General features: G+C 39.3%; 1 protein-coding gene across 1 annotated transcript; it reads left to right on the top strand.

The window, feature by feature from the left end:
• The first annotated feature begins 404 nt into the window (after positions 1-404).
• On the top strand, positions 405-14,182 carry LOC142375290 (vesicular inhibitory amino acid transporter-like). The gene is made up of 8 exons (XM_075459267.1): positions 405-508; positions 1,064-1,736; positions 7,395-7,531; positions 7,960-8,086; positions 8,312-8,514; positions 9,675-9,912; positions 11,269-11,431; positions 13,863-14,182. The coding sequence occupies exons 1-8, from the start codon at positions 405-407 to the stop codon at positions 14,180-14,182; spliced, it is 1,965 nt and encodes a 654-aa protein (XP_075315382.1).
• The last annotated feature ends 1,872 nt before the right edge of the window (positions 14,183-16,054 follow it).

Raw genomic sequence — 16,054 nt, forward strand, 5'->3', positions numbered from 1 at the left:
TCTGATTTATGTGATTTATTGTTTACTCAATTGAACAAATGTGGATAATATGGAACTTGTTCCACAAAATAAAAAGTGCTAGCACTAAGTTTTGCCTTCCACTACATCCCTGCATGTACTTGACTACTGTGCAGGCCATTAAAGCTGTTTACTTCTTCACCGCTGAAAACACAGGCATATTATAATGTTACAGCTCAGCAACTTGTCAGTCATTCACACACCTGTTCATGTATGCACTTTTGCAGATGTGTCTGTGTGAATGTATTTGAGTATCCCCATATTTCAACAGTTATTTTGTTGGCAAACATTTGAATGTTTGGATGTGCAAGAGTGTGCAAATGTCAGACAAAACCAAAAGACCTCTGGAGGCAGAGAGGCTGAGTCTGCAGGCACTCCAGCTGAAGATGGGCTCTCATCACTGGGCTCAAAGCACTGGGCAACCATGGAGTGCTGCCGGGTCTTTTTGGAGCAGGGCAGTCTCAACGCTACACCTGGACTGGATAACACAGTGAGTCGCATCATGAGGTTGATTTAATTCATTATAGTTGTAGCTGGTTATAGTTAGTTTGGTTTACCACTGATTTACAAGGATTCAAGTGTCTATATCACCATAAAGTTGTAAAAATAAGTAGGCTTAAAAATAATGATCTGTGTATAGTATCAAGTAGTATCAAGTAAACCAACATAATAGTTTTTCTATTATCCTGAGACATATGTTCTTTTATCTTTTTTTTTAATTGATTCTCTATCTTAGTTTCTATATTTTTAGAGTTTTCTATTTTCTTAATCTATGTTATAATCAGCTATCTTCAAGTTAACTTAAATTCCAGTAAAAGTTAAACATTTCCCTGAAATTAAAGCAGGCATTTTGTGCCTAATCTACAATCTTCATCACCATTATTAATGTCATACAATTTTAAAGATTAGCATTAATATGGGAAACCTTTGTTAGTCTGTAATTGTCTAGATACTTTCAAAGCCCACGAAGGAGTGAAAATATTCTAAGATAAAGAGGTTAATGATGGCACAATATTTTTTCATTCAAAATAGTTTTCCTAAACAGATTCTTTCAAGAGGATGAGGAGATGCTAGTTCTGACCCACCAGGATGAGTTAAACCAAACCTACAGTGAGGATAACAGATTGCCAATTACCAGCATCACGAGCAGAAATAATTGTTATTCTAATGACAACAGAAGAAACAGAACATCACCAAGAGAAAATAGCCTGGTTCTGACACACAGAGATGATCATGCTTTTAGGGAGAAACCTGCGCCTACTATGAGGGGATCCACCTGCACTGCACCTATTAAAGAAACCAGAGCTGCTGTAATCTCCACTGGAGCCACGAATATCACCAAAACTTCAGTCGTTTCCAGTGCAGACTCCCTTTGGGTCAAAAACACTAGAAGCTATGATATTGAAAAAAGATCTTCTGACATGCAACCTGGCAGGAGCGAGGAGACCCCAGGTTTCAACCAGAACCATGGGAACAAGAAGGAGTCATCCAGGCTGGCTGGGCCATCTATAGGGGGTGCTATCAAACTGAGAGTTTCTGAACAAGGCCAAGAAACTGCGGCGGGTACTTCTAAACTTTTTACCAGTCTTCAAAAAGAGCAAATGAGCACAAGTTTGGTTTCTCCAGTTCAGAGCCCCAGTACCAGTTCCACAGCTCAGAGTCCCTCTGCCACCATCACCACCTGGGAAGCCGGCTGGAATATCACAAATGCAATACAGGTATGCCAATACAGCTGTATACTGTGTGTGTGTGTGTGTGTGTGTGTGTTTGGGGGGGTAGACAAGATTGAGAAATGTGTGTCAAAGTTTCAATGAAGTTATGTCATAACAACGGCTCAGTTTGATCCCCGTATCCTCGGTAATAAAATGTAAAACCCTGAATTATCCCTGACATTAATATTTGAGAGAAAACATTAAATTATGGACATAAACTTCTAACAAATGTACAAATGTAGCTGGTATGAAGAAGGCTTGTTCTGTCATGTTTATGTCCATGACAATAAAAGAAAACACGACAGTGAATTTAGTCCTATTTTTTTTTAAAGAACAATTTGCAATCCAGCTGTGCAATATGAAGTCCTGATGTTTCTCTCAGTTGCAAATTCATTTTTTTATTTGTTCATTCTCTGTACGTACTTCAGTCATCTTTTTTTTCTCCAAAACAGTGTCTCATTCCAGAGGACAAATGTAAAATGTAAATGCAAACTGGTTGGGTGGTAAAACTCTCAGTACATTCAGAAAGCATCAATACACCTTACACATACCATTTGGTCGCAGTTTTTTTAATAAATAAACAAAGCTTTGAAATCTTGCAGGCTATTTGTCAGGCACTCTTCATTCCTTATAATCAAATTAATTTTTATAAAAAACGTGAAAATCTCCCTGTCACAGTGTGTCCTCATGGCAGTAAAGCTAATAACTTTTGATGCTGTAAATGCATCAAATCAAAATGAGGCCACACACAACACACAAATACCAACACTACAAAGATATTCTTTTAGGTATTGAGGTGAATTTGCATCAAATGCTTTTGTGTTACAACTTATCACTGTTAACACTTTTGTTACCATCTAAACCCATATTTCAACATATGATAATTAGTAGGTAAACACATATCATGTATGGTTGATTTATTGATACTAGTCTATTTATCTCAGTGCCAAGGATTTGTCCATCTTCCTTTGAGGCCAAGTTTCTGTGCCAGGCAAGCCACAGAAACTTGGTCCCTTGCACATGACATATTCAATAGATCAACACAGTAAATTCAATCATTTCTGTTTTACAGAATCTTTCTGCCGTGTGTCTTGTTTACAGTATCAGTTGCTTTTGATGTGTTGGTTCATGTTTGATAGCGCGTTCATTTCCTGAAGCACACTGCGGTCCTTAAACAAATGAACTGCTCGGTGATCCTGTCATTTCATGTTAGATAAGTTCAGATCATTCTTCAACCTTTTTAATTTCTCAAAGCGATGACTCTGTGGGGAAATTTTTAGATATTGCCAATAGATTCTGACAGATCACACAAACAAACAAAACTCAATAGAAGTGACGTTTCAACACATTTAAGTGCAATAACGCTGGATCCCATTCTTTAGCTTTGTCTCTGTAGTAAAAAAAAAAGAGCAGTATCTTTATCCCTATTAAGGCTGAAAAGAAAAGATTTATTTTCCCATTTGCCATTTATTGATGCCAATATAAATGACTATCTGCCAGCTTAATAAAGTTTTCATTGCAGAATTTGGTATCAAATATGCAGAAAAAAATACAGCTCCATCTCTGGAGGTTGTCAGCTTCGGGAATATTTTCAAACTCAGTTTGATTTGCAACCTCTCTGTTAATTAGAGAGCTCTAGTTTGTGTGTGTCTTCAGTGGGAATCGTGGGAATTTGACACAGAGCGACACTGAAATTAATTGAAGAGTCTATGATTGAATCAGTGATGTTTTACCTTAATCTGTTTTGAAAATTCAAGACTCACATTGATCGTGATTCTTAAATTCTATCAAAAGCCACCAGGGAATGAATGTCCCTATTTTGTTCAGGTAACAATTTTTTTTATCCTTTTTTATTTTTTATTTTTTGGACTAAAAGTAAAAATATTTTTGCCTATTAAATATTTCAAATCTAACCCTTGTGAATGTTATCCTCTTAACAAGGAATGTTGACATTAAAAGTATTCTTTAAAATCAAATAAAAAAAATATAGAGTGATTGTTTGATTCCATTCAGCTATATAATGTCATGTATAATGTATCATCATTATTGTCAAACTCAATGGTTGTCGGATAGCAACAAAAGATATTATAATTGCTAATATTTCAACATCTTTAATTCAGAAATGATCTTCACTGTCACATTGTATTAAAAGTAAACCTGTCCATGTTCTTAAAGGAGACTAATTCTTCCACTGACTTAATAAGAATACACTGATAAAACTCAGACATGGGATTTCTGTGATTTTATTTTTAAAAAATGGCATTTTCGCTTATTTAAATGTCAAACCTGTCTGTTTCTGCTCACGTCAGCTCTGCCTAATCCACCTCATAGAAGGGAGAAGACATTTCTCTGTCTTTTTTCTATGAACAAGGCATGTGTTCGCATAAAATAGTGAACATGACCAGAAGGGAAGCAGCTGAAATTTTTGCACTTGGACATCTAGACATGGAGAGATAAATACACATTATTGTCCTCCTAAAATAATTTTGCTGCTTATAGACAAAGTTTTTATTAGATATAAAAAGGAGTGCAGCCAATATGCTTGGCAAACATGCCTTAAACGAGCTAGTACTAACGAAGCCTTGGCTGTCAGATTGTAGAATGATGAAGGTAAAAAAGATTAATCTTCTTTCTACCCAATCAGGGATTTTTCCCTTCGTTTATTGTGTCCCTTTGTGATTGGGAGCCGCTTCAGGTTTTGCTCAGTGTAACCAATTAGCTGGCAAAAACACACACAGAAACAGAAGTGCAGAGAGGGGGGAGATGAAATCAAATACTTGAGCGTCAGTTTTCTCTCAAACCGCTTTCATCCCCAGCAGCATTTGAACATCAAAGCTCTATCAGCATATGCCTAACAGACAGCAGTTACTAAATAGTAACTTGAAAGAGAGAATGTGTGCTTGTCTGTTTATTCATCTGCAGTGTGTCCTTGTGTCTGCCATGTATAATGTGCTTCCACAACTCTCTCAGTGAGTCCAAGTATCTCCATGTTCCAACAATTGAAACACAACTCCATCAAAGTGGCTTGTTGCCTCCTCTGATCTCCCATCATGCAACCTCATGCTCTCTAGCAGTGAGGGTGCACCTCTCCTTCCACCCTCCCTTCCTTCTATGTCCTCTCGTCTCTCCTCTTGTCTTCTTGCCTCCCACTTTCACCTCCGTTGCCTCTCCTCCGTCTTCTCTCCCTGGCAGCCGCTTGCATTTTCTCTTGGTGACGGGCCAAAGCTCGACTCGCCTCTTCCTTCTGCTCCTGCTGGTCTCCTGCATCCTTAGACTCTCCAGGCATCCCGCCAAAACTCTTCTCTCGCCTCCTCATCATCCAGCCATGAACAGTTCTTTCATCTCTTTTCTCTTCTTTTCCTGCTCAGCTGTCCCGATTCCATGGTTTTGAATCTTCCCATTTTACTCACTTCGGCTCTGCTTTTTCAAGATATGTGACCATCCTGAGCAAACTTTGACAAACATAACTCCACTTAATGTTTTTTCTTATGTTTATTTCATATTGCACCTTTTTACAGGAACCACAAAACTTAAATTTGAACGTAAAAATATATTTTTAATGAGTGAGATGAGCGGATCTTCAATGGGAATAGATGAAATGACGACATGATCAATTTCAATATTTCATGGTACATTATTGTGCAAAAAAGAATTATTCCAAAATTTGAGTGCACCAGGAGATTGAACTTAATAACTGAAATAACTTCGACCACAGTTTACAACATTTACTAGATTTTTAGGTCTGCTGCTTGTTCATTCATAGACAACCTTTGAAAAGGTCAGATAAATATAGTTTCATGCCTTGTCCCAAAAATCAGAGGTCATCAGCTCCTATAAGTAGCTGCCTAGCACTGAAATAACTGATGCCCACAGAACAGCAGAAGGCTATTAAAAGATAGCAAAGCATTCTCAGGTTGTCGTTTTCTCAGTTAACAATGGAATTAAGAAATATCAGCTACGGGAAAGGTGAAGATCAAGCTGAGGTCTGGAAGATGACGTTACAATAATTTAGCAGACACCTTTTTACTAAAAGCATCCTACAAAGGGGGAAGACATGATTTACAAAACATGGGAAAGTAGAAAATCACTATCTGAGAGACCTGGTTGCAGGATTTATAGGGAGGCAAATTAAAGCCCCTGTTGAAACAGCCCAGTCTCACTACAAAACATGAAATAATCACATACATTTATTCCATTCATTTGTGTCCACAGACATGATTTTCAACATTCTTTTTGATCATAAAGAGTCCTTAGAGTAATACTGCTTCACAGCATTTTGTGAAATCGTCATCTATTGACTGTTGCATCACATTTACTAGGAAACAAGGTTGGAGGATCGTGCTGCACACTAACTGACAAGTGGTAGAATCAAGATCATTAGAACAGACACCGAAATAAAGTATTGCATCGAAAACATCCTCTTCCTGAATTTCTGGTTGTCGAGTTATTACTGGTTGCCAAGTCCCGCAGGAAAACACACAAAAAGTGCTCTAAACACAAACCAGATGTCTTATTGAAAGACAGTACTTTGAAATTCATGCTGGATTCGTTAGTTTGTAAGTCTTCGTCAGCATGAATACATCGTTTTCTCTTTTACTAGACTGGTTTTTGAGAACAATTTAGCTGGCTGGACATCGCTACGATACAGCATTGTATGCACAAATATGGCCTTTAAGAAGAGCACTCAGAAGAAAGTCTTTCTTGTGTTATAACTACAAAATGTCAACATCTGTACGACATCTGTACATGTGACTGAAGAATTTAAAATATGACATGGGTGGATTGACTATGTTTTGTGCTGCTGTTGCAGCCCATAGAACATGGAACATTTTACTGTTAGAGGGAGGAATGGGTTTAATTAAATACATACCAGCAAGCAGACGTCACACCATCTTTAAGAGAGCTGAAGTTGAGGAGAGGATGGTTTCCACAACAAAATAAAGATTCTAAAGACACGCAGAAATTCATAGTCGATTACCTCAACAGGCACAAGGTGAGGGTTTTTCCATTGCCCACACAATCTCTAGACCAAAACCTCCTTTGAAGTCTTTAGATGAACCTAGGTAAAATAATTTACCAGAACTGGAAACATTTTCACGAACAATGAGTGAAAATTCCACAAACAGCGACTCTAAGATTCTTGGTTGCTACAAAAACTTAGTTTACAAGCAGTGATACACACTAAAAGGAGAGTTACTGAGAGTTCTCAGTGTTTTACCTCAAGTCCTTAACCTTTTTTTGATCTGAAAGTTGGAAATAAAATGTAAATCTTACAGAAATATTTGGATATAACTTTAACTTTAAATATGTGCAGTTAAAAACGAGATAGGAGTAAAGAAAAAATGCATGGTAATTGTTTGCTAAATAATAGTGTAAATCCCATAACTTTAAATGCTGAGAGTTTTGGTGTTTTATACATTTGTCTTATTCTTTTGGTACTGTTCTGTTTTGTACTATTATCGCCTGCAAAAGGAAAATAATGAAAAGTATCAAAAGAAATTAAAAACCAGATACATCACAGCTATGTGATCTTAGCCATTTGAGGACAACAAATAAAGGGAGCTGTTGAGGTGTCTCTCCTCTATCTTGACTTTCTCGTTATCCTCTTAACCCTTTTTTTTTTCTTTGTGCTCTCTATCCCTCTCCCTCTCCCTAAACTTTTAGGGGATCTTTGTGTTGGGTTTACCTTTTGCTCTGGTCCAGTCGGGTTATGTGGGTCTTGTATTGCTGGTTCTGTCTGCCTGGGTCTGTAATCACACAGGAAGGAGCCTGGTGGCCTGTTTGTATGAAGAGGAACAGAGGTATGGTTTTGAATGATATGATTTTCATTGCCTGTCAGTTTTATACCCAAAATATCACTTCATTATCCATTTGCTAAATAACTCTGCTGTTCTGGCACTTTGGGTCTGCATCCTCTAAAGCCCACTTGTACAGGTCTAAGGTTTGATTGAAGCCACTGTTCTGTATTTTCAGAAATGGCAATTATCAATTAATTCTCGTATGTATTTCGTCCATTTCATTTGGGTATTTCAGGGGAATTCAAAGTCATCTGCTATTTGGGTAGGAAGAAGAAAGCTTTTAGAGTCTAGATAAGCTAATTATTAATTCATTTGGAAGTGATGAACCTCAGAAATATAATGCATGCACAGCTGAATGGAATGTTAAGGAGCTGAGTTCTGTTGTTATATAACACAATTTATCATAGCGACAGGGTATCTGTATATTCTAGTGGAGTGTCTGGCTCAGTGTCAAAAGTTCGAGTCCGACACAGCTACCAGGACATTATGGAGGCCTGCTGCAAAGGACTGTGGCCAAACTGGTCGGGAGTGGGAGGATGGATGCTTAACGTAGCCCAGGTAACACTTTGTAACACAAGTTTTGTTCTGAAAATACATTTGCACAGCAAATAATTGCACTGAAAACAGGTAATGCTTTGGCTCACAACCCCCAAAAAATTTAATCGAATTTAAATTTGTAGGTAGTCATCAATAGAATTTATTACTTGAAATTTGCATGAGCAATAAACTGATCAAAAGAATCGTTTAGTTTTACCCATTTTGAATGAAAATCTCTCTTTGCAGGTCATTGAACTGTTGATGACCTGTACCCTGTACCTCCTCGTCTCCACCAATCTGCTGTGCGACAGTTTGTCCGGAGTGGCTCTCCCCAGATCAGTGTGTTCGCTGGTGTCTCTGATGTTCCTTCTGCCCTGCCTGATGCTGACTGATCTCAGACCAGTCTCCACATTCAGCCTGCTCTGCTCCCTGGCTCACATACTGATAAGGTGATAGAGTTAAAGTGGAGACACTTTTTTTTTGACCGAGCAAAGAAAAATGCGGGTCAGCCAGCACACCAAAAAAAGCTCACCAACCATTTTGAATCAAGACAACAAAGCAGTCAGTCTAATATGCTCTCATTTTCACTCTTGTAATCCTGTTGCAGCTGCTGCTGGCTAAACTGTCTGCTCTCACTTGCTACACACCGATGTTGCCGGGTGTTTGATTTAGGATTTATTTCTTATGCCAGGTGTCTTGCATGAGCCAAGAAGCACAGGTCTGTGTCTAGAGATTGTTAACTGCAGGAGTTCTTTTGCTTTTGGGCTGTTAATTAAATGCACACACACGTCACCTCCCCGTTCAGCTTCTGAAATTCAAGCATATGTATGCTGTATTTTTTTACTTTGCTCAATAACCCATGTTATTATGTATTATCCATCTGCAAATGTATTTGCAGACACTGTTTGATTAATTCACCTGAAGGAGCACAGTGGTACTTAAAGGAACCCTATCCGTACAAAGATATGACCAATTTTATCGACAGAGCTCCACACAAGTCCTCAAATAGATTGCAGGAAAATTATTAAGGATGTGAGTGGTAAAAGCATATGAAACTCAATAATGAAAAGGTGAAATTAGAGTAATCTTCTATCACAGGGATCAAAGAGCAGGGATCTGTCAAATTTTGAGTTTAATGCAAGACTGCTCTCTGTAAAAAACTAAAAAAATTTGTTAATCTATCTCTAATATCTTGTTACATATCCTGTTACTCAGGAAAAAAACAATCACAAACTAAATAAAGTTGTTTTTAATTTTTTTTGTCAAAAGATAATTCTAAATCTAAGAAAAAGTAGTTTTTTTTAAGTAAAAATCCTCAGATTATTAAACAAGCCACATGGTTTATGAATTGTCCCTAAATCATGTCTTAACTCTAGTATTTAGATATGGATCAAGGTTTCCTATGAGGAAAAGATACCAATCTCTATATTCAGAAAACTGTATTTTCTGATTTTATTTAGATTATTTTCCCTTTAAAATGTCTGAAATTGTTTGGTATATTTTCTTTATTATTTCTTGTCTTGTAATATTTTTATTTTACAAGACAAAAATTCAGCTGTCAATAAATTAGGAAGCTTTAACTTTTCTCATCATCTTACCTCTCTCTCAGCCTTTTAGTCATTCTGTATTGCTTGAGTTGCGCCAGCAGCTGGTCGTGGTCTTCTCTCTCACTGTCTGTGGACCCAGAGGACTTCATCATCTCTGTCGGGGTCATCATCTTCTCCTATACGTCACAGATCTTCCTCCCTCCTCTAGAGGGCAGTATGGAGGACAGAGGGCAGTTTGATACCATGCTGGAGTGGACTCATGGAGCTGCCTGCATTATGAAAACATTGTTTTCCTTACTGGTTAGTGAAAGCTGGATGAAAATAAGATTGTTCAAGCTGACTAACTATCAGTTCATGTAGGGATTTCTGTACACAGTAACTTTTCATGCAGGTTTTTATGAGAAATGTACTCTGTAATAGATTTGAAAATAAATCTATTGTTTGTTCATATAGACACGTGAGTGTGCAGTTGCAGGTCCTCTGGTCTTACAGCTTATCATTAGCCTGGGAATTCCCATGCTGCTTTGCGCTCGATTTCATTCTCACTGCAAAGTCAGCCTGGAAACCACCGCCCTTATTTTTGCCAGAGTTTGGGAACCAATCACAGAAAGGGGGGGGGCAGCAAGACGATGACGACGTCTATGCGCTACACCGAAGCTTGTAGAGTGTTAATCCAACATGACAGCGGACACAACGTTACCGTTCAATGCAGCCTTAGAAAGTGTTTCGGAGTTGATTCACCCTGGGGTCATTTGAACCGTGACATCCAGCCAAGTAGCCCACCCGAAGTTTTTCCGATATTGGCTGAACATCAGCTGAGTTACTGAGTTATCCCGAATAGCTTAGTACAAGCGCTAACGGACCCTGCCAGTATCTCCAAAATTACCACACTAAAATCACGTCATGACACCAAACTTCTACAGTTGTACAAATATGGTCTGTACTCACAAAACGATGCATTTGGAAGTTTGTACATAGTCCAGGAGTTTATTATTATCATCAACACAAGCCTGATAGCTTTTCTGCTGCTAAAGCTGCGTCGACGTCACTTCTGGGAGCTGGGAGCTTCAAAGTAAGATGAGGGTTGATCTACTACTGTAGACAACAAAGCAAGGCTGCTCAATTTCTCCATTATTAAAATAAATTCACAACTCTACAACATAAAAATTCATGTAGAATATAGCATATAGGCCTACTTTGTTGTCAATTTAAGTAGCTTAGAGCGCAAGTTTACTTTTATTTTCCATTTTTTTCTTCTTCCTCGTCGAATTTCTGTCGTCATCTGGTATAAGTGATACAATTGGCTATGAATCGCGCGCAAAGCAGCATGGGAAGAACCTGACGTTATTTGATAGACATTCGTAGCGCCCAATAAACGGCTCTAGGCATTCGTAAACCACGCCTCAAATACGAGAAAATGCACACCTAGTTCCCAGACCACCATCTCATCGAGATTGTGGACGCGTCAGCCAGGCTAGCTTATCATAATAACTATCTGAGAATTTGTTGATAGTCACAAAAGCCATAAATATTGAGGCGGAAACTGCAAGTAAATTTGTCTGTTTCTGAGCAATCATGATAAGAGGATGGAAAAAGGAACACACAATAGTATTGATTGATTGACCTGTTGCATTGACTTTTACTGTTCCCAATTAGGCGGTGTTGACCTGGGGGCCAGAGACCAGTGAAGTCATCACTGACAACCTGCCCTCTAACCTTCGGCCTCTGGTCAACCTGTGTCTGCTGGCTAAAGCCTTGCTGTCCTACCCTCTACCCTTCTACGCTGCTGCTGAGATCCTGCAAACTTGTCTTCTCAGAGGTGAAAAAAACAGAAAAACCTCTTGTGTATCCAAACCACTCAACCAAAATATTGCTTTCATATAGAATCTTAATGTTAAACAAGTATAAACAAGCCTAATTTTAAGATGTGATGGGCAAGGGCAACGTTTTCTGCATTTCATAGACTGAGTGCAGGTGGTAATGTTTGCAGGCATTTCAGTTTGAAGCAAACTCAAGCAAGCTAAAATGCAGAATATTAAAAGTGGGAGTTTTGGCCACTGATCACAACCCATGGTATTATGGGATGGGTTAAAAGCGGAGGACAAATTCCGTGTGTATGCATGTATGCATGACCAATAAATCTGAACTTAATCTTAATGTATTATCCATCTTTAGGGCCACACAAATAGCAAAAGCATCATTCCTAAGCTAGAATAAATAACTGAAGACAATCAATAAAGAATTGTGTCAGCTGTTTAATAAATATGAAGAGCTGATTCACTCAGGACTCTAAACAGTTGACAATTTCAATCGTTGAATGTTTTACTGTCAGAAAAATGAATTAGAACAATACACACTAACACATTTGTTTAATAGCAATACTTTTCTAGACTTTAAGATGATGAAGATGTAGCTCACCAAGTGCAGTATAAAACGTTGATGAATCATTACAGGATGACTGAAAGGGATCTACCCAACATTATTTTAGGTAAAACACATGAACCGAAACCTTGCAAAGTAGGTTGAAAATAACTCGTGTTGAGTGTCAACACATTAGTCACCATGGCTGAACTTTTCAAAGTTGACTGTCAATAGTCCTGAAGTCAATATAACATGATGTAATTATGAATGGCAACCAGTTTAATTGGACAAAATGATAAAAGGTTGATCATTTATGGCTTTCTAAAAACTCAAACCCAAACCAGCTGCATTGAGGAACTACGGCCTCTGTACATGGGGAGCCTGGTTAAGCAGTTAAGCTATACGGTGCCCCAGCTGTCAATTTTTGTTATGGATACCATCTTACTAGCCTGGGAATTCCCATGCTGCTTTGAGCTCGATTTCATTCTCACTGCAAAGTCAGCCTGGAAACCACCGCCCTTATTTTTGCCTGAGTTTGGGAACCAATCACAGAACGGGGGGGGCAGCAAGACAATGACGACGTCTATGCGCTACACCGAAGCTTGTAGAGTGTTAATCCAACATGGCAACGGACACAACGTTACCGTTCGATGCAGCCTTACAAAGTGTTTCGGAGTAGATTCACCCTAGGGTCATTTGAACCGTGACATCCAGCCAAGTTTTTCCGATATTGACTGAACATCAGCCGAGTTACTGAGTTATCCCGAATAGCTTAGTACAAGCGCTAACGGACCCTGGCAGTATCTCCAAAATTACCACGCTAAAATCACATGCCATGACACCAAACTTCTACAGTAGTACAAATATGGTCTGTACTCACAAAACGATGCATTTGGAAGTTTGTACATAGTCCAGGAGTTTATTGTTATCAACACAAGCCTGATAGCTTCTCTGCTGCTAAAGCTGCGTCGACGTCACTTCCTTGATCTGGGAGCTTCAAAGTAAGATGAGGGTTGATCTACTACTGTAGACAACAAAGCAAGGCTGCTCAATTTCTCCATTGATAAAATAAATTCACAACTCTACAACATAAAAATTCATGTAGAATATAGCATATACTTTGTAGCATATACGTCGACGCAGCTTTAGCAGCAGAGAAGCTGTTAGGCTTGTGTTGATAATAATAAACTCCTGGACTATGTACAAACTTCCAAATGCATCGTTTTGCGAGTACAGACCATATTTGTACTACTGTAGAAGTTTGGTGTCATGGCATGTGATTTTAGTGTGGTAATTTTGGAGATACTGCCAGGGTCCATTAGCGCTTGTACTAAGCTATTCGGAATAACTTAGCAACTCGGCTGATGTTCAGCCAATATCGTAAAAACTTGGCTGGATGTCACGGTTCAAATGACCCTAGGGTGAATCCACTCCGAACCATCACTTTAAGTAGCTTAGAGCGCAAGTTTACTTTTATTTTCCTTTTTTTTCTTCTTCTTCCTCGTCGAATTTCTGTCGTCATCTGGTATAAGTGATACAATTGGCTATGAATCGCGCGCAAAGCAGCATGGGAAGAACCAGACGCCATTTGATAGACATTCGTAGCGCCCAATAAACGGCTCTAGGCATTCGTAAACCACGCCTCAAATACGAGAAAATGCACACCTAGTTCCCAGACCACCATCTCTACGAGATTGTGGACGCGTCAGCCAGGCTACCATCTTACTAGAATTAGATCTGAATGTGAAGAAAATGCTGATGAAACTAAAAAAAAGGTGCAGCTGGAAAGCAGTGAGTCAGAACTAAAGGCACTCAGGCATGTTCAACACAAAGTACCATCATCAACAGCACTGCTACTTTTCCACTTCTCTGCTGTAATCTCTCACTAGGTGCGGCAGTTTCAACCTACTCCAAACATAGAGGTCGAGGAGTGTCTTGTCCAGTCCTGATAGTTCGTGCAGCCTTGTTGATGACATCATACTTACTGGCCCTGCTGGTGCCCAAGTTCTCCCTTCTGATGGGTTTGACGGGAAGCGTGACCGGGGCAGCAATGACGCTCATTTTGCCCTGTCTGTTTCACCTGAAACTGCAGTGGGGGCGACTCACTGTGAAGGATCGACTAATAGATGTGGCCATACTGAGTCTGGGGGTCATATGCAGTGTTTCTGGTCTGATTTGTTCGGTGAAAAGATTGGTAAAAGGACTGTAAGATGGTAAGATAGAGTGGAATAGGTCAAACTGTTCACTTTGATAGGCAGCTACAAATATTCCCTTGCATATGCTTTATTTAGGTCATTCCTTCATTGTGTTTTATAGCATTTTTGTACAAGTGAAAAATCATGAGGCACAAAGTTTTTCTTTTTTTTCTTCTGTTACTTATGTACGGAGCCCGGTGGAGATCAAACAATATCTTTTTCAGGGGGTTTCAAGAAAGCGTTCTCTCACTTTTCAAAGTGTGCCCTCGCTTTATTAAATCGTGCGCTCGTCTAAATAAAGCGTGCGCGCGTATACATAAACCGTGCGCTCGTCTTATTAAAACCGTGCGCTCACTGCCCCTCGGTCGTGCCCACATTATATACCTTGTGAGCACAATAAACAAAAGTGTGCCCACGATCTGTAAGACGTGCCCACGACATTCTATATGGCAACAATAAATCCAAATTGCTTGAAACGTTCGCACGTTGTATTAATTGTGGCCACGAAATCTGTTACCATTACAGGGTGAGCATCTCACCTTTTTAATCTATTTGGAAGTTGCTTGGAATGGAACAGTAAGTGCATTGTGCTATGGCGAATGTATGCCTAAGCAAGTATTATGGGACGAACAGTGTCCCTTAATGTAATGTATAATTCAAGTGCTTGGTCTGGACTGTTTGTCAACTGTAACCCTCGTTCTTGCATTATGCCTGTGCAAAAATCAAATACATCGATGTCGCATGGTATGGAGTTGAGGAAGGTGCATTTCCTCTTGCAGACGGTCAGATTGACTTCATCGAGAGAAAAGAGATGATCTTCAGCCCCCCACAGATGCGGAGCCAGGAGCATTATATCCGGTATTCCAGCCGGAACACCTGGGTTTCTGGACGGACGGATGCGATGTGCATTCCATGTGTCTTGGATGCTGTTCAATTCATCCTGGGGAAAAAATTAACGAATGCAAATAAATATTTTAGGATTTTCATTTGGCTACAGCCCTGACTTGGGCGCCTTACAAGGCAGCCTTGAGAACAGGTGAGGGTGTGTGAAGTACTTTGAGTCAACTAGGCTCATGATGATGCCATGACTGGACGCCAAGGTTGAAAGAATATTCTTGTATTCCATACCTAGCCCATGGTAAACCCTGATTAAGTCTATTTCAAAATGGTTAAGAATCATATCCTGCTGGTAAATTTGGCTCATGATGTTATGAGAGTGTGGAATCGTGGCCATGCTTTGCTTACTTGTGCCAATTTTAATTAGGCTATACGTTTCTTAAATAACGTTAACACGTTTTGTGAATCATGACCACGCTTTAGTAAATTGTGGTCACGAGGTATATAACTTTGTTACTACAACGAGAGCACGAAACTACTAAATCGAGCGCACGATTTAGGTAAACGTGCGCACGTTGTATTTCAACGAGAGCACGTTTTGGTTAAATGAGCGCGCACTTTGCAAAGTGAAGACACGTTTCAGTAAATTGTGCTCACGAGGGATATAACGTGAGTACGACTGTATTACAGCGAGTACACGACATTAGTAATTCGAGCGCACGATTTAGGTAAACGTGCGCTTGCTATATTTTAAGGAGAGCACGGTTTGGTTAAATGAGAGCGCGCTTTTTAAAACGGGTGCACGCTTTCTCGACACCCCAATATATTTCACCTTAAGACTCAAGGGGCTCCGTACTTATGGCCCCATGAAATACATTATCCTAATACTTGCTAATGAGTTAGCTTTCCACGCCTCGGGAAAAAAAAAAAAAAGAAGTATGAACAATTATCTTGCATTCCCCCAAACTGATGACCAATCAGTGCAGACTGAGCTTTTCAGGCGAGAGGTCTTAAAAAGACATGAGCTACAATGAAGATGAAGCAAAGAA

The sequence above is a fragment of the Odontesthes bonariensis genome, chromosome 24 (genome assembly GCF_027942865.1).
Source record: "Odontesthes bonariensis isolate fOdoBon6 chromosome 24, fOdoBon6.hap1, whole genome shotgun sequence".
Taxonomy (NCBI): domain Eukaryota; kingdom Metazoa; phylum Chordata; class Actinopteri; order Atheriniformes; family Atherinopsidae; genus Odontesthes; species Odontesthes bonariensis.